The 23,465-nt window shown below is 48.1% G+C and overlaps 1 protein-coding gene across 2 annotated transcripts in view; it reads left to right on the top strand.

Annotated features, from left to right (window-relative positions):
• The window catches only part of LOC144116263 (DAZ-associated protein 2-like), a 48,131-nt gene that overhangs the window by 15,431 nt on the left and 9,235 nt on the right, over window positions 1-23,465 (top strand). The window contains exons 3-4 of one of the 2 annotated variants that reach the window (XM_077650981.1): window positions 1,456-1,598; window positions 16,833-17,132. In XM_077650981.1, coding sequence (XP_077507107.1) covers window positions 1,497-1,598; window positions 16,833-17,132 — 402 coding nt within the window. In that variant the 5' untranslated portion in view covers window positions 1,456-1,496. The remainder of the gene's footprint in view (window positions 1-1,455; window positions 1,599-16,832; window positions 17,133-23,465) is intronic. The other variant, XM_077650982.1, reaches the window with a different exon arrangement.

Genomic DNA, 23,465 nt, shown 5'->3' with positions numbered 1-23,465 from the left:
CTGGATAGTTTGACTCGTTTTACTGCTAAAGCTGTGCCAGCTTTGAACAAGCCATTTAGTGAAAGCAATTTAGGGGTAGGACGACAGCCGTGTAATGGGACAGCCGTGTAATGCCACAGCTGTGTAATGCTTAGCGCATTAGGTGGACACCACCACCACGTACCTCAAAAGGCGATTGGGGTGTCCACTGACCCAGGGAGCCATGGTTATCCCCCTTTCCTTTCCTCAAAACCAATTGAGTCTAAACCCACCCTGGAAAGGAAAGGCGCATAACTTCCTCAATTTGCTGGTGGACACCACCGCCACCTCACTGAGGGATTGAGGTGTCCACTAGCAGAGTGATCCAGTTATGCGCCTTTCCTTTCCTCAAAACCAATGGATTTAGACTGAGAATAAGACAACACTGGAAACTAGACTGTTTGCTTTGTGCAAGCGGGCCCTCGAGTCCGTGAAGTGTGCCAGGAACAGGATCGAGCCGAAGACCTCTAGCAGAAGAAGGCCTATAGTAAACGTGAGCGTAGAGATGCCAAACCGGGCTGTTGCTTATGAAACGTCAAAATGGGCCTGCCATTCCGCACCTCTAGGCCGCTAATGGCAATCATATTTTGCTGATTAATGCACTAAGCCGGTAAGCTTAGATCTAATAACTTTTTGTACGCCAAATCAACTAGAGGTGTTATGAAGCTAGCACATATAGGTATATATTCGAGGTCTCCGCGTCAATTTCGATCACCTGCCGTTTTTTTTTAAACCTGAAAAAATGAGAGCGATGAGACAGGCAGCGCGGTGAGGGCCAACGTCGGTCGTTCTGTGGGAAACCCATGCAAGCGACGGCGCGATATGCACCGTGGGAGATATGTTTTCGTTCGCAGCCTGCGCACTCTGGCTTAGTAAACTCTCCCGTAATCTGTCACCTCGATCAGTTTGCCCGGCTCGACACGCATCCCGCCCTGCAGTACTGCGCCGGCCGTATAGGTCGCCTCCAAGCGTTATCCTTGTTACCGGCAAGCCCCCCCCCATTGTTCTTTTATATTTTTTTTTCTCTGCGGCGATGGTGTAAGCGGCAGCTTGGCAGCTTTGATGACCAGGCCGGCGCGCTTGCTGAGGTGAAGACAGATCACGGGGGGGGTGAAGAGCAGTGTGCCAAACCAGAAATGGGTTGCGGGGATCTGATTAGCTATAGTTGCACAGGGACTGGCGAAATTAAAAGCAAAATGGAGCGACGATGGAGTGACGCGGGCGATGGCGCCGCTCGTCGCTTGCCTCCCTCGCTCGTGCCATCTTAACGGGCACTGAAATTTCACTGTACACCGAAATGAAAACGCGAGATTCACTATGGCTGCAGCCGACTGTCAGAGGCACCACAAAGGCCCAAGCAGTGGCTGCGCATTAAGGTAGCGTAAAGGCGGCCTCGCTGACCCGGCGTGCTGCCTCGGGCGCCTTCCTCGCTCGCAGTGAAGAAAGAGTGCTCCTTCGACCTGGACCCGGGCGACACCATGGCCGGCGTGTGCTGCCTCGATTTCTGCCTCCCCGGCTGGTGCCTGCGACGACTGCCGGGCCGCCGGCGGCCCAGGGCCTCGGGCGCCTATCGGTCGCACGTAAGCGCCGCTGCATGCTCGCACCGCGCGGCAGACACGGCCTCGCGTGCACAGCCTCGGCAGTATATGTGGAGAGAGCCGTTCCCCCGATGCCCTTTTGTAGCGTTGCGAAAGGCGTGGTTCACCACATGGGATTCACCTGCGCTGGGTGAATAATCTGTACTTGAATGTTTTCTCTCATGCTGTTTGGGCTTCAACAGCCGCATGGTCCTTATGACGTCAAAGTTAAGTTCAGCTCACTCGAAGCATATGCAAAAAAAAAAAATTTCGATATAGTCGCTGCTTCGGCCGGCAGGACAAGGAATGAACCAGCTCATATATATATATATATATATATATATATATATATATATATATATATATATATATATATATATATATATTCTATTATGCCGCACTTGACCTGAGGGTAATATTTGACGTCATAGCTACCATTCAGCGAGACAGCATGACAGAAGAAATTCTAGTATATAAACTGCGTATACCGAGTGAAGGCGATTTCCTTGGTGCGACTGATGTTTACTAATGTCTTGCGCATCATAACAACACAAAACCAGTACCAACATTTGATGTATGTACCCCTTTGAAGTAAGGATCCACGCATGTGCGACTGAAACTTCCCGCATAAGGAGAAGAAAAGCGGTAAGTTTAAAAAAGAAACATGTGTAACACCGCGTGCACGCAGTGACACTTTCCGATTGTACGCAGAAGGCGTATACGGTTCACTGCGTGAGTGACCCCAAGCAGACCTGGGTCAGTGTATATATAGTGGTTCTTTTGTAGCGCTCTAATGACGTAGACGTTGAAAAGCGCAGTCTGCAAAGCCAGCTGCCCCATTTGAAAAAAGCTGTAGTGCAACAATCGCGCGCGGCGCTTTTTTGTTTGAAGAACTGTGCGAATAACGCTTTCACTTGCACTAGATTGTTTCGTACAACAGGGTATTTTCACTCGGCTTTTTCTTTCTATACCGGCCTGAAGCGCACGGGTGTGCTTACATGAACCTCGGTACTGGCTGTTAACGAGCGAGCCGACAGCGCGTCGGAGAGTGTGACAATAGTCACTCGAGAAAAGTTTCGCTGACAAGCCTGGCCGCGAGCTCTGGGGTTGGGACTCGCGTGGCTGAACACGTCGGGAGTGCCGACTGCATGATCCACGCCTGTGTGCGCCGAAAGCTGCTCGTACGCGCTAAATCCATTTGCTTTTGCGAGATGAAAATGCTATCTAATTTGTCTCTGTTAATTAGCAAATTAGTAGCATTAAAGAGAACGTATTCCTGCACGGTGTGCAGACAAAGGCTTACAACCATGTACTTGCCAAGTCTTCCTTGAGCCCGTTGTCGTTACTACTTATCTACTTAGGACTGCTTATCTGAAACAGTCTGTATGCTGCAGATCTGGTTAAGGGTCCGGCATAGTTCCAGATATGGAACTGATTTAAGATGTGTCGTTCCTAGATACGGCCCATAAGACTAGTGCCGGTTTCATGTATCTGGTTTAATCTGTTCGTTTTGGCAGGGACGTGCGAATAGTACTACTTTCAAAACCGAATCGAATAAGAATAGTGTATAGTACGGCTAACGAATCGTCTAGTGGTATACCAGCGAATCGAATATTCCTGCGACTACTCGCTACTTGTGCGAATATTCGTGCAAAACGAATATTTGTGTGAAACGGCAGAGGGCCAGCGGCGATCTACGGTACGGCGCCATATAACTCATGGAGTTATAGCTGTCAAAAGACGCAGAATGATCTCCACCAGGGAGCACGCAGCACAAAGCCCATATTAACTCAGTGATCGCCATGTCTTGCACATGGGGAAATTACCGTTGTCATATCACCCCTGCTATTCAACATCGCAATGCCAGCTCGCTCAGCAACTCCAAACACTCCCCAATATCGGATATACGTTGTAATGGGCCACCAAGGGCTCCTTAGGCCACAAGGAAACAACGCTACAGGAAGTGGCTCAAGTAGTGGAAGGTTCCGCCTCTGAAAGCGTTCTTCACTGCTCCCCAGAGAAGTTCGAAGTTATACGTGTTCATAATCCCCAATACAGATCACCAGGCCCGATCAAGTTTGCGATAGAAGGGCAGCCCATAAAGGAAGTGGAGCTTATCCGGATACTTGGACTTTGGATACAGAGCAACCTCAGGGCTACCCACACCATTCGAACGCTTAAAAGCACCACTACTGAAATAACCCGCACGATTAGTCGTATCACCCGACATCGCCAAGGTATGCGAGAAAAGGACACGATGCTATTGGTCCAAGCGCTAGTCCCCAGTAGAATAATGTGCGGACTTCGTTTTCACAAGACCACGAAACAGGAAGAGCGACAGATTGACACCATCATAAGAGGGCCACACAAAACGGCGCTTTATCTTCCGCCCAGCACCTCAGCAGAAAAACTTCACGCTCTTGGCCTTTTCGACACATATTCCGAACTCCAGGAAGCAGTCCTCACATCACAAACAGTCCGACTCCAACAAACACAAGGCAGCCACGTTCTTCTTAGGTGTGCAGGCACGACAGCGGACATACGAGCCCCGGATTCGCAATCCTCTCTTGAGAAACTACGCAGAAATAAAATCAAAGTAGCTCCGACACCGAAGCATATGTTCAGAGACATCCACAACGGCAGGCGCAAAGCAGGAATTTCCTATCTACGCTGGCGACTTGCCATCTCAACCGGCGCGGTGCGTGTGGACGCCGCGGCATACCCGGAGCCAGAGGTGGGGAAATGCCCTCATTTTTACTTTTCCTCCTTCACCCTCACCTTTGAATCCATGGCCCTCCCTCGTCCTCACTTCGAAAAATTTGCTGGCCCTCCCTCGCCCTCACTAAGTCATTTTAGAATTCGAGTTATATTTTCTAGTGTGCACCTTCTGGCGATATTACTGAGTAATAAACATACAAGACAAGCCCTCAAGGCTCTGTGGAACGAGAGGCTAGATGCTTATATTGTTGTGTGCGCGTGTATATGTCTTTATTGTTTGAGCAATACGTGAGACAAAACCGAGACAGTTACGAGTTGAGCTCTAAAATATCACTCTGCCTCTACTTCTGGCACACACTGCATGCATACATGTGATTCAACGCGTTGTGGTCTTTGTACAAAAACTAATGTACGCCAAGAATATTTAGAAAAGAATGCAGTAACATTTACCACGGCAATAACAATAAGTGCTATGCACAGAATAGACTCAGAACAAGGAAAGTTTGTAGGTCGCCTAATTACCATTACCCGATGACATTGCGATAGTACTGGGTCTTCTGAATTTCACTGCTCCTAAACTTCCTCCATTTTGTGCGGTTTCCTGCATGCTCGTCTGATGACGCTTCCACACGCACGGATAGAAGGTGATGATGAACACGCTTTCAACTACAGCGTGAGAGACTAGCAGTTTAACATGGGTGAACGGGGCTACGTGACGAAGACGACAATTCAAGCTCAGCTCAGGAGCTTGGCAGTTCGTACAGACAGAGTTGAGTTTCTCCTTCCGGTGGCGATGAGAGGAAACTACTTGATGAAATCGGGGTTTCTTGATGACCCGGTGGTTCTACTCGCAAACATTCACATTACTCAAGGAAAGGAGAAGGTTAACTATTTATTTACAACATAGGTAAAAAAACGAGAAGAAACAAAGCAAGGAGAAAACTATTTACATGACTAAATCGTGGATCAGACGAATTCAGCCCCCGATCAACCCAGAGCACTTGGTTTTAAACCCTCTGTCTCCGCCCTTAGCGGGGACAGCAACCAGTAAGATAACAAACGACCCATCTCGCCAATCAGTGGTTAGGGAAAGGAAAATAAGGTCCGCCCACGTATCAGAGATTGGGGAAAAAGTTCTGATTTAAACATTTGGGAAGGAGGTTTCAAATAACCACACAAACAACACAAATGCGACTTCCGTTCCCCGTGCCACCCACGGCACCACAGATGCTAGAAACATGTGCCGACGAGGCGATGACTCAGGTTGTTGACAGCAACAAAGAGAACACAGTCGTTAAGGGAATAATCCGTTTCCTGGTCACCCAGCACTCGTTCCCCACCCAGCTGTATCTCTCCCGCATCACCGAAGTATCGTCACCCCTTGACGACGCACACCTGTCGACAGCTGTATCTGGTTAGGCTTTTTCAAGGCGGATTATGCCCGAGGCGGCGCGGGTAAACAAGGACGTCCGCTGCAAGACGGAGGAAGTAGGGACCAGACGGCTCCCTTTGATGCGGCACGCGGCGCCGACACTGGCGCGACGTAAACGAGGACGTCCGCCGCACGAAGGGGAAGCAGGAACGGGACGGGCCCCTTTGTTGGGGACTTCCGACCCCACTGAAGCGGCCTTCCTTGCGAATACAAGATCAACGAGTTCGCAGAAAGGTCAGCGAACTCCACAGACAGGATGTTAAGATTTCTCCCAACTGATTGTTCATCTGTTGGAAGTGTATGAACCGACCGATTTTAAACCGGAGTGGCACTCCCTCTTGGTGATGTGTTCAGCCTTACCTCGCATGTAGTTGTCTGTTGCTATCTTTTTTTTTGCGATGTGTTTCGTGGCGGTTCCTAAGAGCTTTGTAAATAATTTAGTTAATATAAATAGAATATATTTTCAATGTTATAAATACCATGATTTAAAAAATCTGTGGCGTAGTGGTCTGAAGCAGCGGCCAGCGGAACCAATTTTTTAGCGCCGCCGTGAGTTCGGATCCCGCTGCCCCAGCTATAAGGTTTTTATCCCTTTAGTGTCTTACACCTCTGCGATGCCGGCTTTCCGCTGCAGTGAGGATATTATGCTGTCGCTTAAAATAAAACATTATTCAGACCACTTGAAAATCAAACGGGTCGCTAAAATACACCATTTGGGCTGAATAATGATAATCACTGACTCTCAGAGTCTGGGGCGAAAGAGAGTGAACGCTTCCTTTGGTGGCCATTTTAGTGCTCTAGCGCTTCTAATACTCCGGAAAGTGGTCGTCTCTCTGTCCGAAGCCTGCTTCTAGCACGTCAGCCGCCTTTGTCACGTGACTTTATGACATCATCACAAGCTGCCCGCCGGATTGTGAGCAAACTGCCCAACGTGGCAGTTCAATTAATGATTAGTCGCGAGTGATTCCCCAGGAACATAGGCCTCATAAGCCCCACCGATGGCAGCACCTGCCATCGCAGGGCAGTGACGCGTGGCTTAACCGCTGCACCTCCGCGCCAGGAGCGGAATCAGTACTCCAAGGTATCTGTGAATGTAGAGAATTACTAATTCGACCGACCGCAGTACAAGTCTAAAATGATTCAATATCAAGCAAACTTACATCATATGATATATCAACCAAAGTAAGAAAGTCCAGGCCAAGCAAAAGCATAGAAAGGCAAGGTAAACCATTCAAAACCAGGGCTAACGGCGCTAGCGCACGATAATTCATGGTTAACCTCAAGCTAAACCGCCCGTGATTTTTTTTTTTTTTTTTGCTTGCACGTCTACGCATTACCCAAACGCTGAGTGTCAATTCCCTACCACGCCTGCAAAAATTTTGGTTCATAAAATCAGGTGCGCGATTACGTGATTACACGTCTCACCAGGAACGGAAATAAACCAAGGGATGTTCCTATTATCTGGAGAGCTGTACAACGTTTTTTATTTAGCACATCGTACAATGCAAGGCGGAGCGAGCAATGATCCAGACTAAGGTGGTTAAGCTGCTGCTTTATTTCCACGGTAAGACTACAGTGGTGCCAACCGCATCGGCACCGGTTTCCTATAAGGCAATTGCATCGAAAATAGAAGATAGGACTTTTCTGAACTACTCACAGTGTGAGTTAAAAAATTCCACACCAACGCCGCCAACAGCCTTTTATTTGACGGTGGAATTTCGTAGAAGCCTTTTTTCCACTGCAGCCAGTTCTTTCAAACCCACTGAGCTGAAATCTGACTTCGTTCTGGGAAAGAAGGCTTACAACTTGGGAATTCAACAGCCTTGCTAGGCATAATTGCTACAAGCCTTACTCTACACTCTGATGATCTGACAGACTTGGAGCTCAATGAAAATGTTGACTGCGGTGCCAGGGTTGGACCGGCGGCCACCCGCTGTACAGGGTGTTCCACCTAGGATTTTACACAATTTGTAAGAATGGGCTTTTTGAGTTAGAGCTTTTTTCGGCATAGCTTTGTCAGAAGCGTAGTATATAGCGGCAACGGAGGTGTGCGGCACCCGCGTTTCGTGTTCGCCTAGTGTACCTCCAGACCGCAGAAACTACGTCTTCCCATGGAATCTTCACCCTAAGGAGTGGCGCTTTAAGACAGGAATTCATAACGGGCTGCACACACAAAAAACGTTAACCCGGAGTACCACCCTCGCCCTCAGACAGTGTATCTTCCTTCCCTCGCCCTCACCTCACCATGTCTTCCTTCCCTCATCCCCGTCCTCACGAATTTTTCTGCGCCCATCCTCCCTCACCTCACCGAGTAAAATCCTTACGAGGTGAGGGTGAGGACGCCCTCAGGAGGGCTCGCCCTCGTGAGGATGCCCACCTCTGCCCGGAACACAATAAATACGCGGTTGTAGCGATAAATTCCGAATTCTCCCCGGTGCTCGCTGCCTCCGTCATAGCCGACCCTCCAGCGGCTGTTGCTCTTGCCATACGGCACTGCGACGCGCAAGGGCGCAGCGCTCGTGTGATCACAGATTCACAGCAAGCCTCCCGAAAGTTCCTGCGAGGACGCGTCCCAAGACACGTCGCTCGACTCATGGGTACCCAACCCCTCAATAAATCCCACCAGATTATGTGGACCTTTGGTCACGAGGGACTAGAGCGAAATGAAATGGCGCACGCTTTAGCTCGAGCAACAATCAACCGAGCGGGGCCATCCAGCGCATTCCAATTCATCCCTATTCCCTCCACGTACAATGAACGCTTAGAGTTCCAGCGCCGAAAGTACACTCCTCCTCACACAAAATTAGACACCCTGGACGCTATCTTCTGGCGTCAGATCCAAACACTTTCCCTTATCTCCCCAAACTTCACCTCATGCACCCAACACTATACTTTGACACATGCCCACGGTGCCAAGCCCGCCCTACACTCTTCCAGATTTCGTGGGGGTGCGGGGCGAAACCGAACCACTTACAGACGCATTACACGTCATTTTAGCGGCGGGAGGCGATGCTGACCAGCGATCGTATCGAGGACCAAATAGCCCTCACAAAACAGGTCCGTCTGACAGCTCAAGCCAGTGAAGCCCTGGAATGAGGACCCCCCCCCCCACACACACACACACACAAGCCTCAAGAAACATTCCTCTGATTTTATTTAAGTTTACCTACCTACCTACCTCCCTTTGTCAACTGGCGACGGCAGCGGATAAACTAGTGCCACGTCTCAACTGATAAGCCGTTGCCTCCGAGGTGGGCATCGGGGTGGGGTCTGCTAAACCTGCCAGCCCCAAATGCTTTCTGCCATGTTGGCGCATTATGAATACCGTGACTCAAATGGACCATGTCACGGCGCTGGAACCCCTGTTCCGCGCTATCTGATTGTGGCAGCGTCCTGTGCGGCGCCGGAGTGTCCCGAAGAAAACTGCGGTGTTTGTTCGAACTTTCTGCTGATTATTCGAAAACTGGACAAGAGATTCGACTAAGGTACGAAGAATTTTGAAAATACATTATGTATTGAATACTTTCAGTGAATCGAATAGGGGGATTTTTGATTCGCTATTCGAAATTTCTAATATTCACACACCCCTACACCTATTAGGGCCTTGAATTGCCAGTCCTGCGGCGTCCATGTATGAGCGCCTTTCCCAATATCCGGGCAGACATGGCTTATACGCGTTAGCAGATATATTTCTGAGTGGCCGTATGTTAAATATCATGGCCACATATGGCGTGTCTGGGAGGTGGGCGTTGCATCTTGTCAGTTTTGGCGGTAACGCGTTCTTTTTTTTTGCGCAACGAGTAATGTATTTTACGGTTTTTCGGTGACACCTACAACACTGCTTCTTGTTGGCGGTAGTAATTATGCTGCGCTGGTGCTTTTGTTTGGGTGCGGCAGGTCTTTGTCCCGTGGCGATCTGGGCTTGAGGGGTCACTCGTAACGACGCCGCCCTTGTTATGCAAGACGCTCCAAGTGCTGAGCTTTATCACTGCATTTATGGGTGGGCTAAGCCGTTTTAGAAGGAAACTGAAGGCGCAGTAACTCGTTCGGTGGACTCCTCAACCGTGCCGTGAGGGAACGAAGGAGGAGCGAAGGGCTCCGGATTACTTTCGACCACCAGGGGGCCCTTTAGCGTGAATTCACAGCGCACAGCAGACGGCCGTTTCGCCCCCATCGAAATTGCGGCCACCGCGACCAGGATTCTATCCTGTGACCTCGGGAGGCGTCAGCTCTGTTCTGCGCTCGTGTCCCTCCCTGCTGATGCCTCGGTAGTACGACAAGAAGAGAAACACCTGAAAAGGGGGCGCAACGAAAGTGGGAGTCTCCAAAAAAAAAAAACAGCGAAAGCTCGGAGCTGTTGTATAGTACACCGAGAGCGCAAACTCGAGTTGCTGTATCGAAGCGGAAACCAACGGCCATTGGACTTTGGCAGGACATCTGGGCAGCACTTGTGGCATCAGTTTGTTCAATGGATTGTGGACACCAGATTATGCGCAAGAGATTAATAAACTTAAATCGCCGCGTGGAATTCGCCTGCGCCCGGCAAATAATTTATAATTGAAGTTCTTCTCTCGTGTTTTTTCGGTTTGCGATATGCTCGCTACCTTATCATTTTAGTCCCCTCTTAACACTTGGGAGAGCCAGCCTGAAGAACCAGATTGAGAACAAATGGGCAAGCAGCCAAGATATCGCAGTTTTCTTATGCGCTTTGCATCACCTCCAGTCTACTTGCACATCTTAGTCTCAATTCGTCTGGTGAAGCTGAAACATAAACAATGCTAGGGAGAAATTCAATTACAAATTATTTACAGGACGTAAATGAATCCACGTTCCGATTTACGCTTGCTTTAATGACCGACTCACTACATGAAACAATCAAAATTCGGTATGTGTTCTCCTTCAGCGCGGACGCATCCCTCTGACCTCGATAGGAAGTCGGCCTGCTCCCCAACAATGTTACGGCGCACTCACTTTCACTACTCCTACCAGTCTGCGCACGCTGAAGAAAGTGACATACTTCTGACAGCAATTGATATTAAACGTGGCTCCGGAACTTCGCTCCACTGCTGACAGGCATGTATCCAAGGGGGGGCCTGAGTGCCCCCCCCCCCCCCCCCCCCCCCAGCAGTGTTCTTGTTAAGCATGGGCCCTACCCCCCCTTCTCTCCCCCTCCCCTGGCTTCGCCTTATACAACTGCGTCGGGCCCCTACCGAAAAAAATTTCTGGCTATGTGCCTGACTGCTGATCTTTAATTTTTACTTCCTTATTGTTCAAGTTGATGTAAAATTGGTTTCCGAGGCTAACAGTTCCAGTAAGTTAGTACAGGGTTGCTCTCTCATGAAGGGGAAAGTGTGTTTTGTTTTTTAGCCACCTGCGGGCTCCTCGCAAGCGTGACAGGGTCTAGAGTGTGTGACAGCTGCACGATGCGCCCACATCTGGCAGATCCGCCAAACCATGCGCTCAGGTGTTCAAAGTGGTATGTCTTATTCATCGCTGAAAACAGACCGCAAGAAATATGTGAATCCTTTCTCACAGAGTAAAAAAATAAACATTTAGGTCTCCAATTGAAAACAATTTGCAGTTTCGAAATGAGCCCCCAATTAGACCAGCTGGACCCATTAGAGTCTTGTCCAGTTGGTTGAAAACCAGTGGAGCATAGACCAAATGTAACCGATTGGACTGCTGGGAGATTTTCTGCCATTGTGCCATCATCTTCTGTGGAAGTGCATGCATCACATCCAATGAGCACCATCACAAACAACTAACACAAGCTCAACATTATATTCACAGAACACTCGCCTTGTCCGTACTTTTATGCCCAATTCGTGGGACCCACCTGCTGGAAGTGGTGGCACTTCTCCGTTGAGTAAAGTTATTTAATTTAATCATGCCTACAGTGATGATAGAAATAAGGAAGACAATATCTTTATTACAAATATCTTTACTTGGATGAATCCAAAGTTCAGTGTGTTGGGTTTGTAGAGAGAAATATGCAGACTCCATCATTGGACTTTCCAATAATGTTCTTTTTTTTTTTTTTACTAAGAAGGCAACTGCAACTAGCTACCATTCTGTTATCACCAGTTTCTCAACCATGGCATTATAGCAGCTACACACATGCATTCTTGAAATGCAATTCAAATTTATTGCGCGTAGTCTGATCCACATATGGGCAGTCCTAGTCGGAGGTTCATTTCCAGTTAAAATTCAAACTGGTAAACCAACCGGTACTTAGTAACTAATATTAAAAACAAATCTAAACTTTACAAACTGTTTCAACTATGTAGCTGGGACTGAGAATAAAACTGGCAGCACAAATTCTATATTGAAGGTCAACTGGAAGCTGAAAGACTCAATCATACAGGAAATCCTGTCGGGAGCGCAAATTCCAATCGGAAAGTCAACTGGAAAATGCAAGTATGCCCAACTGGAGGTGGAGCTCAACTTGGGAATGTGAAGTGCAATTCTAAAGCCTTAAAAGAGCCCCCCCATTAGTTCACAGCAGCTAATTGGTGAGGCAAGTTGGGACTGAAAAAATCTAATGAAAATCAATTGATTTTCTGCTTTTCTGATTGTTACCCATTCCAACCATTTTTTTTTTGTTGTTTCATTGAGTGACACGGATGGGACACTTATGCACGGGCATTTTTGCGTGGCGGAAAAAGTGGCCTGGTAATTTGGACTGCTGTTCCTGATGCAGCGGACTGCAAATTTAAGCTGCCGTCCACATTTGCTTTCGGTGTGTTGGCCCGCTCTCTTGCTTTTGCACAATGTCTGCTGAGGCTGATAGGACGTACGCTGATTTGGGCTGTCGTGATGCACGGGGCTTTTGACAAGTCCTACGACTTGCCGTTAGAAAGCGCATTTGTTTGTAATTCGGTGTTGTGAACTGAAAGACGTCGACCTTTAAAGCATCACAGCTGTGTTTACAAGCACTGCTTTCATTTCACTGTCTGCTGAAACTACAGGCATCCACTGCTGCATAGTGGTGGTTAGGTTAAACTCGTGCTATCTTCATTCTAAGTATAGAACACCCGGTGTCTTTTGTCTTATCTATGCGGGCACACAATATATGGCCTTTGGCTCTGGTGCCTCCGTGCTTCAAAATCGTTGCCCTGCCGGCCTTGAGCCTTGCAGGGGCTGTTGTTTGGGCAACAGCTCAGAAGGGCAGTTTCTTTTGGAACGCCGGAGTTCTGCATGTGTGCATTTTGTGGGCTCATCTATTTCGGTGGGTGCGTTAAAGAGGGGGCCATGTCAATGCGGATACAGCAGTGTTGTCACGGGATCGAGGCGTCAGCAGCGTTCAGTGGCTTCCAGAAGTTCTGGAAGTCTTGGACCAGAACGCATTCTCGGCCACCCATGGCCTCCCCGCCCCTGAATGAAGTCGCGTGAGGATTGATGGGTGATTTCGTTGTGCAGCGATCGTTGCATGCAGCACTGATATATTCACAGATGCCTGCGCGGACAATATCACCTGCATCAGTCTGAAAGCTGCATGACATTTTTACACACCCTCCATCACAGAACAAACTCAAATGTCCTACAAGGAAAAAGGCAAAAAGGAGCCTTTATAAAAATACTGGCTTGAGGGCCTTGTAGCAGGAAGGAGCTGATGGGAATGATGAAGTTTGTGGCAGAAATTTTTTAATGCGAACAATGGTTCAGCTAAAGTTAAAGTCACTGCATGTCAAAGAGTTCCCCCTTTTTCATAGGGCATTAAACCTGAGCAGACTAAAGGTAATTATGAGGTTATTGGTTACAGGGTATGTGAAGGTGGTGTTAAAAAAAGACCAGCTTAGCATGGCTTAGCTTGGTTTAAATTCAGCGAGAGCCATGCGCACAGTATCGCGCCGGCGCTCCAACTGAATGTCCGACCGACCACCTGTGGCGAGTGCGCAACTACACACCTGCACAGCCACCTGCACGACAGCCATACAGGCCTGAGACGCCCAACCAGGCAGAGCGCCTGCGGTGCTCCTATTGGGTAGCTGTGGCGGGCGCACAGTGCTTCGATTTGCCACCTGCGGCGCGGTGATCAGATCCGCGCTACTCTAATCCACACTGGCCACAGCCGCTCCCACCAACCCCACCACCTCTGGCTGGGGCGCAGTAAGCTTTGTCCCAGGAGACCACTCATAATTGCTCCTATAAAATCCAAAGTAAAAAGCTCTTGTTGTAAACACTGCCATTGGCTTTCATGCAAAATGAACGGGGAAGCAGACACCACACATGTGCGAAGGTAGGAATGCTGTTGAAATCAGTTACACTTAAACCACATCCTCATAACAAAGAGGTTGCTTGCAAGAAAAGTGAAATACAGGTGTCACCACCACATGTTGTTTTAGCAAATTAGCTGCAGGGGCATCAGTGTTTTATTTTGTGAATTTTTGAAGCTGTACCACACTGCCATATCCACTTTAAAACAGTGGTCATAAAGCCCTTTCTGTACAAGTTTGTGTGAAGCAGCAATAACAAAAACGTTCCTTTCTTGAGTGAAATTTTTGCAGCTCAAAATACATCTTTTGCTGCCAAACAAGCATCAGCAGAGCCATGAAAAGTCACACAATCTACTGTGATGACAAAAATGAGATTGAGATTTTCTCCTTTAAATGAGTATTTGAATGCACCCAGCTAAAAGTAACCGTACCAAGACTGCTTAAACAAATGGTGGTTCATAACTCTGCCTCCGCCGTTGAGCGGTACAACTCCATGCAAGATCACGAGAATTGCGCTTGATGATTCTGGTGACAGCCTAGGCAATGAATGACTCGTTGCCCACACAATGGCCAGGCCACTTAGGGCCAATAGTTTTGCGATGCTAACGGAAGTTTGCTAAGAAGTTTTCTCCGCAGTTTGTAAAGTGCTTGTTGTGTGTAGGTGAACGCATAAGCTAATGACTTTGCTACCTCTGAATGGCCATTGCTGTCATTTGGAAGCCTCCAGGCACACACCCCTTTCTGATTATCCTCCATTGCCCTTACCGGAGTGCCCAATATTCGCATTCGGTAGAGGTAACATGCAGAAGGCATCCCAGGATCTAAATTAATCCAGAGACCTTCACTACTGCGTTCCTTGCAGCCCGCATGTCTCTTCAGGGCATTAAACCCCGTGTACTACGTAATGCGCAAGTTTTACTGCTGGTGGCCATGCCACTGGGATGTATACTAACAGCTGAGCCCACTCATAGCGTACTCACTCTCAGTAGAAACGAAGAGATGTGACCATCGCGATGCCTTAATGTTCGCAGGCATGGGACTTACAGGTTCATTTCCAGGGAAACGGTGGCTGTGCAGCAGACTGAAAAAGAAAGAACGTGGGGAAATATGGGCTCATCACTGACCCCACCCCTTCCATTTCCCTCCCACAATCGTTAGAATAGCATGCTGTGTCAAGCTGTTAATGCTTTTCATGAAAAAAAAAAAAAGCTGTGCCAAGGGCACTTTGGTGCTTGGGCTTGTTTCTGCTCTGCTTTCTGTGTCCTCTGTACTTAATGCTTATGGCACTGTCCCATTTTGGAATGGCACTTATTTGGTGTAAACTTGCATAATAGTCAGCCTGTTGTGTTTGGCTCTGGTAGTGTTGAATGTGCTGACTGATATTGGCATTAAACAAATAAACAACTGACTGTGTCATGCATGAATCACACCTACTGTTTGTGAACTGAATATATCTTGGAACCTGTGCTGTTCATTTTTATCGAGGCACTTATGGTTTAGTTACATATGTGGCAGAATTAATCTTCTTGTAGCTTTGGTGTTTCAGACCAGGGAGTCTCCGCTGCAAAGCATTGCAGGAAGCATGCTATGTGGAACTACTTATGAACTGCTAGGCTTGGTTCAGTTGCTCAATAAGCTTTCATGACTTAATGAGCTTTGTATGTCACATAACCCATCTTAATCTACATACTTTGGTGGCTACAGTAGCATTGTTTGTGTAAAGAAAAAAAATGTAGTTGATTAGCAGCTGCTGGGCTGCATGTGCTGAATGTTAAATATGTGTCAACCACTGTAGCAGTGGAAAGTGCCACTGTTTAGGCAGTATGGCCAGTTCGTGTGGTAAGCACAGTGTTAATGTGCACCCACATTTGTCATGCAGACATTTTGTTAGTAAAAGAGGTATGAGCTAACCTTATGTGCAATGCTGCGTGAATTGTCAAACCCATCTTTTGAAGACTGCACAGAAAGCTCGGTGATCTGCTATTAGTGTCACTGGTGTGTCATTCTTATTGTCCATCTCATTATTCAGATTTGCTTCTGCACAAAAAAGTGCTGACGGCAGCTTTCTTAGTGGATGCTTTAGAAGTATCATTTATAATCTCCTGTCTTTGGTATTAGTAAAGCTAGCTTAAAATTTTCGATGCAGTGATGAGTGATGGAATACCAATCGCTCATGCACTTCAATATATACCATTTCATGGTCCCTTTAAAGGACTATAGACACCTAATTTTATTGCGTGTTTTCTTCTTTCAAATGATGCATTAGACATTAGAAATTATCGATTACCACCTGGTATTCGCCTACGACTGCTAAATAATGTATTATTGAATTTCTTCTCTTATGCTGTTTCGGTTTCAGTTTCATCAACCAAATGATGGCTGTGACGTGCTGTTGGTGTTTAGGTCACATGATTTACTAGAAAAATTGTAATATAACCATTGAAACAGTTTAATTCTCTACAACACTTAAGCCAGCCTCTTTCAAAACCTGGAATGACAAACTACGCTCTATCAGCGATTATACAGAAGACTTCATTCCTCACGTGACCTAAATATCAACTACACATCACAGCCGTCGTTCAGCAGTTGAAACCGAAACAGTGTCAAGAAATTCAATTATAAATTATTTAGTGGTTGTAAACGAATACCACCCTGTGCTCCATGTATGATAATGTTTAGCGCATCGTTTGAAAGAAGAAAACACTTAAGCAAAAATTTGGTGTCTGTAGTCCTTTAAGATTAGAGTGTACGGTGCAAGTTTGTGAGATCTCAGTATGAGATTTTTTTCATGCAGATTTAGTGCTAGCAATGATGCCTACTTCAAGGTGTTTTTACCAGTTTGCTCTTTCTCTATTGTCTGCATTCACCCAGGCTCCTGTACCAGGTGCCATGCCAGGAGTCATGCCCAGCAGCGTGCCAGGTGGCACACCCTACGACCCTCCTCCGCCTTACTCGCCTAACCCACCGAAACCTTGCCAGACTGCTCAGCCCATGGGCCACCCATCTCGGCTGTATCCCACGCCCGGCCAGCCGTACCCTACGCCAGCTCCTGGGCCATACCCCATGGCCTCGTATCCACAACAGCCAGGGCTGCCTCAGCAGACGATGTACCATGTGCCAGATGTCTTTGACGCAGGAGCTCGCTTTACACATAACAAGCCTGCTATTCCGGTGAGTGAATTAGCTAAGTAAAACTCCTTGCATTTTACGGCGAGAGCCACTTTACGGAGTTCCCCTTGAGCTGAGCTTCAGTGTAGTCTGAAGAAACAGCTGGCATGATGCCCAAACCGTCACATGGCATAAGATAAGGTAGAGCTAAGAAAAATTGAGCAGATGGCTAAGCTAAGACAGAACTGAGGAGAGCCAGGGGATGCGAGCCTCATTTCGTGTGACGCCAAAACTTTCCGACGATGAGATGCCAAAGCCATTGCGCGACTTTTCTTAGTCTGTCAGAGAATAAGTTTCTAGTTTACCTTATTCTTGAAGAAAGCCTTATTACACATGAATGCAATGTGCAGGAATTAATTAAGTCTGACTGTTAAAAGCCAGATTAATAGCCTTCCTTAGCCTTGTGGTACAACTGATCCTAATTTTTGTGCCAGGGGGAACTCTAATTTACTGTAAATGTGGAGAGGTGGTCACTACAAACCACATATTGCTTTCATCCATGAAACTCTACAAACTAAGCAAAAAGCATTTCCCACAATTTTATGATGGAACCCATCCTATTCTTTCCTAGCTTACTCTTACGACAAAGTTAACTTGTTGATATTTTCTCTGTTGTTTCGTTTTTAAAAGAAAGAAATCTTATAAATCAGTTATAATATTTTATAAAACCTTCTAACTTCCTCCCACCAAGCAGACATATTAAACTTTTATTTTGGCACATTATGGCTTTGAAGTGCCTATGTGCCATGAAACCCAACACAACATAGGAACACTGTTAGAAACAAAAAAAAAGTAACCCGTAGTGCTACCGTCTAACACTCCATATTAGCAGACCACAAGTTTTCAGGGCACACGTGCTAGCAACCGAAAAGAAGTTATTTCCTTGCTTTCCTGTAGAATCGTTAATCATACAAACGATTAGTCCCACCCTCAGTCGCAACCCTGGAAATCTACTCCTTGTTAGAGGTGGCACTTCGATCCCATAGCAGGTCATCAATGTTGGGGGATTACGCTTCGATCCCAACACTATAGATGGGGCTTCTATCCCACCGCTGCCACCAGTTGTTTGATGCGGCCCCCTGGTTCGCCGGGGCCATCTCTCGCCAGGTTGAGGTCCACGGGTTCCGGATCGGGAGTCTGCTGCTACGGAGTGACGAAGAGACGAGATGGGCTTCGAGGGGGAGGAGAGACTGAAAGGGTTTATTTACGTTTTTACACAGCTCAAAAGAGTGAAGCAGGAGCCTGTTGATCACATGCCCTATTTGCTGCTTAAATAGGGTCCCCAGGTCCCTAGTTGGGGAATTTAGTTCATTAAAAATGCATCCAGTCACTGTGATGTCGGTCACGTGTCCAGTCTATAGGATCCGCCTTCGAGGACACCCCTAACAATGCACTCTCGCCACTTCTGGCAAGTTATGGTCCGTGCTGTCCCTGCAGCAGTGATGAAAAGCCCGAATGGGGGCCCAAACAGCTTCGAAGGTCAGTCACCTGCACTGCACAGCGCTTCGTGGGAACGAAAGGCCGCCGCTGCACTTGTGCAGATGGTTCCACGTAAGGGAAGACGCTTATGGTGAGACGAGGTCGTTTCCGAAGCACGAGCGTCCCGGCATCGCTGGCTTAGTCAAACACAGCCGCGTCTGCCACGGCTCACTTGCAGCCCCGCGCCGCCCCCGCTGACACTTAGGGAAAAACGGCGTCGTTATGTCCCGGGTGGGTCGGCCGTCGTGAACTAAGGAGAGCCATGCTCCCGAGAAATGTTCCCAGGCAGCCGATAACCATTTCACCCCGTATACAACAATGGGGCGGGGGTCCCTTGTTGACGCCGCCACCTGCATTCGTGGCGCCGCAGTCATGTCAACGGCCCTTTGAAGCATCTGTCGATTGATGACTCTCAGTCGCTTGAATATTCTTGGTATATTGGCATTCTCCAACTGTAACAGTTCCTCCGTGGCCAGGAGAATCTTGATCGGCCAGTGGTCACAATCACTGGCCGAAGAGAGGTGGACTTGAGTTGTAGCATGGGAGGCCCTTCTTGATTTTCTCTACGAGCACAGAACAGAGTCCTAAACCTTGCACAATGGAGGCATTAGCCGAAACCAACCACTCAACACTGCGCCACTCTCCAGTCAGTGCCCGCAATTCACCCGAGAGCCACCAGGCTGTTATGCAATACGACTGCATTGTCAGCATAAATGTAAGCACAAAATTTTGTAGCTGACAGCAATAGTCTCGGCTACTAAGACCAGCTTCCATGTCTGGCAAATTCGCTGCGAAAGCCCGATTCGCCGTACACGACTTGAATAGGGGTAGCAAATTTGGAAGCAAAACAAGAATAAACAAACAAACTGGCACCTCCATTTTGCCCGAATTTAGGGTCAAAGTGAGCGTCCACATCTCATCTAAGGTCGCCCAAGACAGACTGCCAGTTGTGCAATAAGCGGTGGTGTGTCAAAGCCTACAAATTTTTGATTAGATTCTATTCCTTATCAACCAAAGCTCTGATTCTCCTATACCACCAGAATACCGGTAGTCTGCTTAAAATTTGGCCCATGCTCAAATTAATCCCTGGCTCTTTTCAGAGAAGCTTGACGCTCGAGTCTAATAATCAACTGTTCGAGTTGAGCTCACAAAGATGCGACTGCGCATTGCAGTCCATACTCATTCCCGTACTGGCGAGAGACTTCTCTTAAACTCAGTTAGTCAATTATGCACCTCGTCACCATCACCTGTACAGAAAGCTGCTACAACTGTTCTCCGCAGAATTCTGCAGCCTCACTTTGTTCGCTTAATCTTTGAATACCAAAATCGGCTAGCTAACCAAGCGCCGCTACACACAAGTACTGAAGTGGGCACTAATATCTGTGCTTTCTTTGCCTTCGCCTGACATTAGCAACACTGCCGTCAATGTACCGACAAGCACTTAGTATCTTGACCAAGTCCTGCATGTCTGAATCTACTAAAAATATAAAAGCAAACCTCTGCCAACTTTTCAAACACACAAAAAAAAATGTGCTTGCTCGGAACGGTTCTACATAAGTAAATAGCACATCGTCCACTCGGGAAGTGTCTTTGCGGCACTCCTGTGAGTGCTTTTATCACTCGATAGCATCCCAAATTGACACGCCCTTTCTAACTCAATGGCACAATGACCTTTATTTAAGGGCTAGGAAAACAGTAACACTTGATCAAATCCAAATCTTTAACCTCAAACAAAGTAGCATTTCCTTCCCTGATTTTACAGGCACACAAAAAAAAAACAGGAATAAAAAAACAGCTACTTCGAATGGCTACGCGGGGTGAAACATGACTCCCCACCCCCGCGTCGAAACGATTAGTCTTTCAGCCACGGGGTCGTGCTCCGACTGATTGTATTGCTGTCAACTCGTGACAAAGAGCAACTGAAAAAAAGCCATCCCTGATTGCTACTGTCATCTCCACAGCCCCTCGACGCGCTCAAAAGGCCCTGGTAGCCCATGCAGTGCCGATAACCGACTCCGGGCGACGGACCGCGACCAGCGCAAGAAGCTGCTCTTTGTTCTCGCCGGAAGCAAGCTCAGCTACCCTTTCGCCCTGCACGCTTCTTCAAATACAGCGTGGAAAGTGAAGGACGCATCCTTCTTCTCAAGTGCCCGTGCTGAACACGCCTGCATGCGTGGTCTCTGTTGCTCGACCCCTGCGCTCGCATACGCCGGGTATCCCGCAATCTAGCGCCTCGCATACGCCGGGTATCCCGCAATCTAGCGCCTTCTGATCTTTCGGGTAGATTTCCTTTCTTCCTTACCGCCTTTCTGTCAGGTCGAGGTGGTCTAGGTCCTCCCGTAAGCTGATGCCCTTTGAAAAACCTCTGTCCTGTTCTGCTTTTAAGGTGCGGTTTTCTCTTTCTGTTACTGCGGTCACCTTTAGAACCACCTGCGTGTCCCGCCTGACCAGCAATTGCAGCCGCAAGTTTGCGAGGCCCAACGCGGGAAGGTTTTTCTTTCTCTGCTGCCGCATTTCCCTCTGCTAACATTAGCACCCGTGTGCGCAGCTGAATTTAGGGCTTGACATTTCAACCGTTTTTTTCTTGGTCTTTGCCCTCCTCCTTTTTTTCCCCCTAGACACTTCCATTTGCGTCTCCTGATCGCAACTAGCTTCATCTAGTTTTTCAGAGGCACCTCGGAGGCCTTCATCCAATTGCAAACTGGCCGCTTTGCCTTCGCAGCTCAGTGTCAGCTCCACACTGCTGACAGACGGACCTTCCACTGCCCCCGAGTTGGGCAGTTCGCTCCCCTGAAGGTATTCCTCCACTGCCTGCTTATTCCCCTGAGCGCTTCACGCTGAAACGCCCTGCTCATCTACAATTGCGCTTTCGTCCTCTGTGTCAGCGTGGCTTTCGATACTGCATTTCAACACACTTACAGCTTCGCTACCTTCATGACAGTTGTGTGCTGTTTCACAATCCTGTTTTGCGGCATCACGTCTGTCCAACTGAAACGATTCGGCCTGACTCGCTCTCTCTGGAGTCGCACCTCTCGAGCTCTCATATTCCAGTTTCTTTTGTTCATACGCGAGCTGCAACCATCTGAGCTCCCGCTCCTCTTGCTCTGCCGCTCGCCGTCATTCCTCTATTTTTTTTCGCTCATCTTCCTTTTTATATCTCTGCGCTTCGAGGAGTTCCCACTTATCGCGAACTGTTCCTTCATCAGCAGTTTCCAAGAGCAACCTGCAAATGTCCGTCTTTTGCATCTTAACCCCTACCTCTACACCCAACTCTTCACACAATGACAGCAAATCTTTCCTTAGCAACTTCATTAGATCCATGTTTGCTGCTCTGAGCCTTGACTTTGCTGAACAACTGTTGACGTGAGCTATACACACTCGTCTCACTGACCAACTTCCTTCGATTCCCAGCAGTTCAATGTATTAACCCAAACATTTGAAGCCTGGCAAATCTCAAGCGAAGCTCTAGCTCTCACCCGCTGAAGCAACACCACGCCGCATGGTTGATCCAGCCGCTGCCAACCAGTTGTTAGAGATGGCGCTTCGATCCCATAGCAGGCCACCAGTGTTGGGGGATTGCGCTTCGATTCCAACGCTGCCACCAGTTGTTAGATTCGGCCCCCTGGTACGCCGAGGCCATCTCTCACCAGGCCGAGGTCCATGGGTTCCGGATCAGGAGTCTGCTGCTATGGAGTGACGAAGAGACATGATGGGCTTTCATAGTGGAGAAGAGACTGAAAGGGTTTATTTGCATTTTTACAGAGCTCAAAAGAGTGAAGCCGGAGCTGGTTGATCACATGCCAGATTGCTGCTTAAATAGGGTCCCCAGGTCCCTAGTTGGGGAATTTAGTTCATTAAAAATGCGTCCAATCACTGTGATGTCGATCATGTGTCCAGTCTTTAGGATCCGCCTTCCAGGACGTCCCCAACAACACGCTCTCGCCACTTCTGGCAAGTTATGGTCCGTGCAGTCCCTGCAGCAGTGATGAAAAGCCCGAATGGGGGCCCAAACAGCGTCGAAGGTCAGTCGCCTGCACTGCACAGCGCTCGGTGGGAACGAAAGGCCGCTGCTGCACTTGTGCAGATGGTTCCACGTAAGGGAAGACACTTAGGGTGAGACGAGGTCGTTTCTGAAGCACGAGCATTCCGGCATCGTTGGCTTAGTCAAACACAGCCGCGTCTGCCACTGCTCACTTGCAGCCCTGCGCCGCCCACCGCCCCTGCCGACACTTAGGGGAAAACGACATCGTTATGTCCTGGGTGGGTCCGGCATCGTGAAGTAAGGAGAGCCATGCTCCCGAGAAATGTTCCCAGGCAGCCGATAACCATTTCACCCCGTATACAACAAGGGGGGGGGGGGTCCGTCGTTGACACCGCCACTTGCATTCGTGGCGCCGCAGCCACGTCGATGGCCCTTTGAAGCATCTGTCGATTGATGACTCCCAGTCGCTTGAATATTCTTGGCATGTTGGCGTTCTCCAACCGTAACACCCTGCATACACACATTCCCTGCACCCTCTTTTCAAGTTTATTTAAGCTCTAATCACTGCTTGTATCATTTCACTGGTAACAAGGCCTCCATACCCCAGTCAAAAAAAAAAACCATTGGATTCCAATTGGAAATTATACCAATTGGAAATTTCCAAATGTGTTTTCGAGACCATTGGAAAATACCAATTGGACTATTCCAATTGGCCGAAACCAACTGGAATATTCCAGTTGGCCGAAACCAATTGGACTATTCCACTTGGGTGAAACCAATTGGACTGTTCCAATTGGTAGACACCAACTGGTCCACTCTATGGCCGATACGCACTGGGCTGCTCTGATTGTTGGGTACCAGATGGCTATTAAGCA

Source organism: Amblyomma americanum, chromosome 1 (assembly GCF_052857255.1).
Source record: "Amblyomma americanum isolate KBUSLIRL-KWMA chromosome 1, ASM5285725v1, whole genome shotgun sequence".
NCBI lineage: Eukaryota > Metazoa > Arthropoda > Arachnida > Ixodida > Ixodidae > Amblyomma > Amblyomma americanum.
Note: the sequence above shows the minus strand (reverse complement) of the source record. Positions and strands in the feature narration are given on the sequence as shown.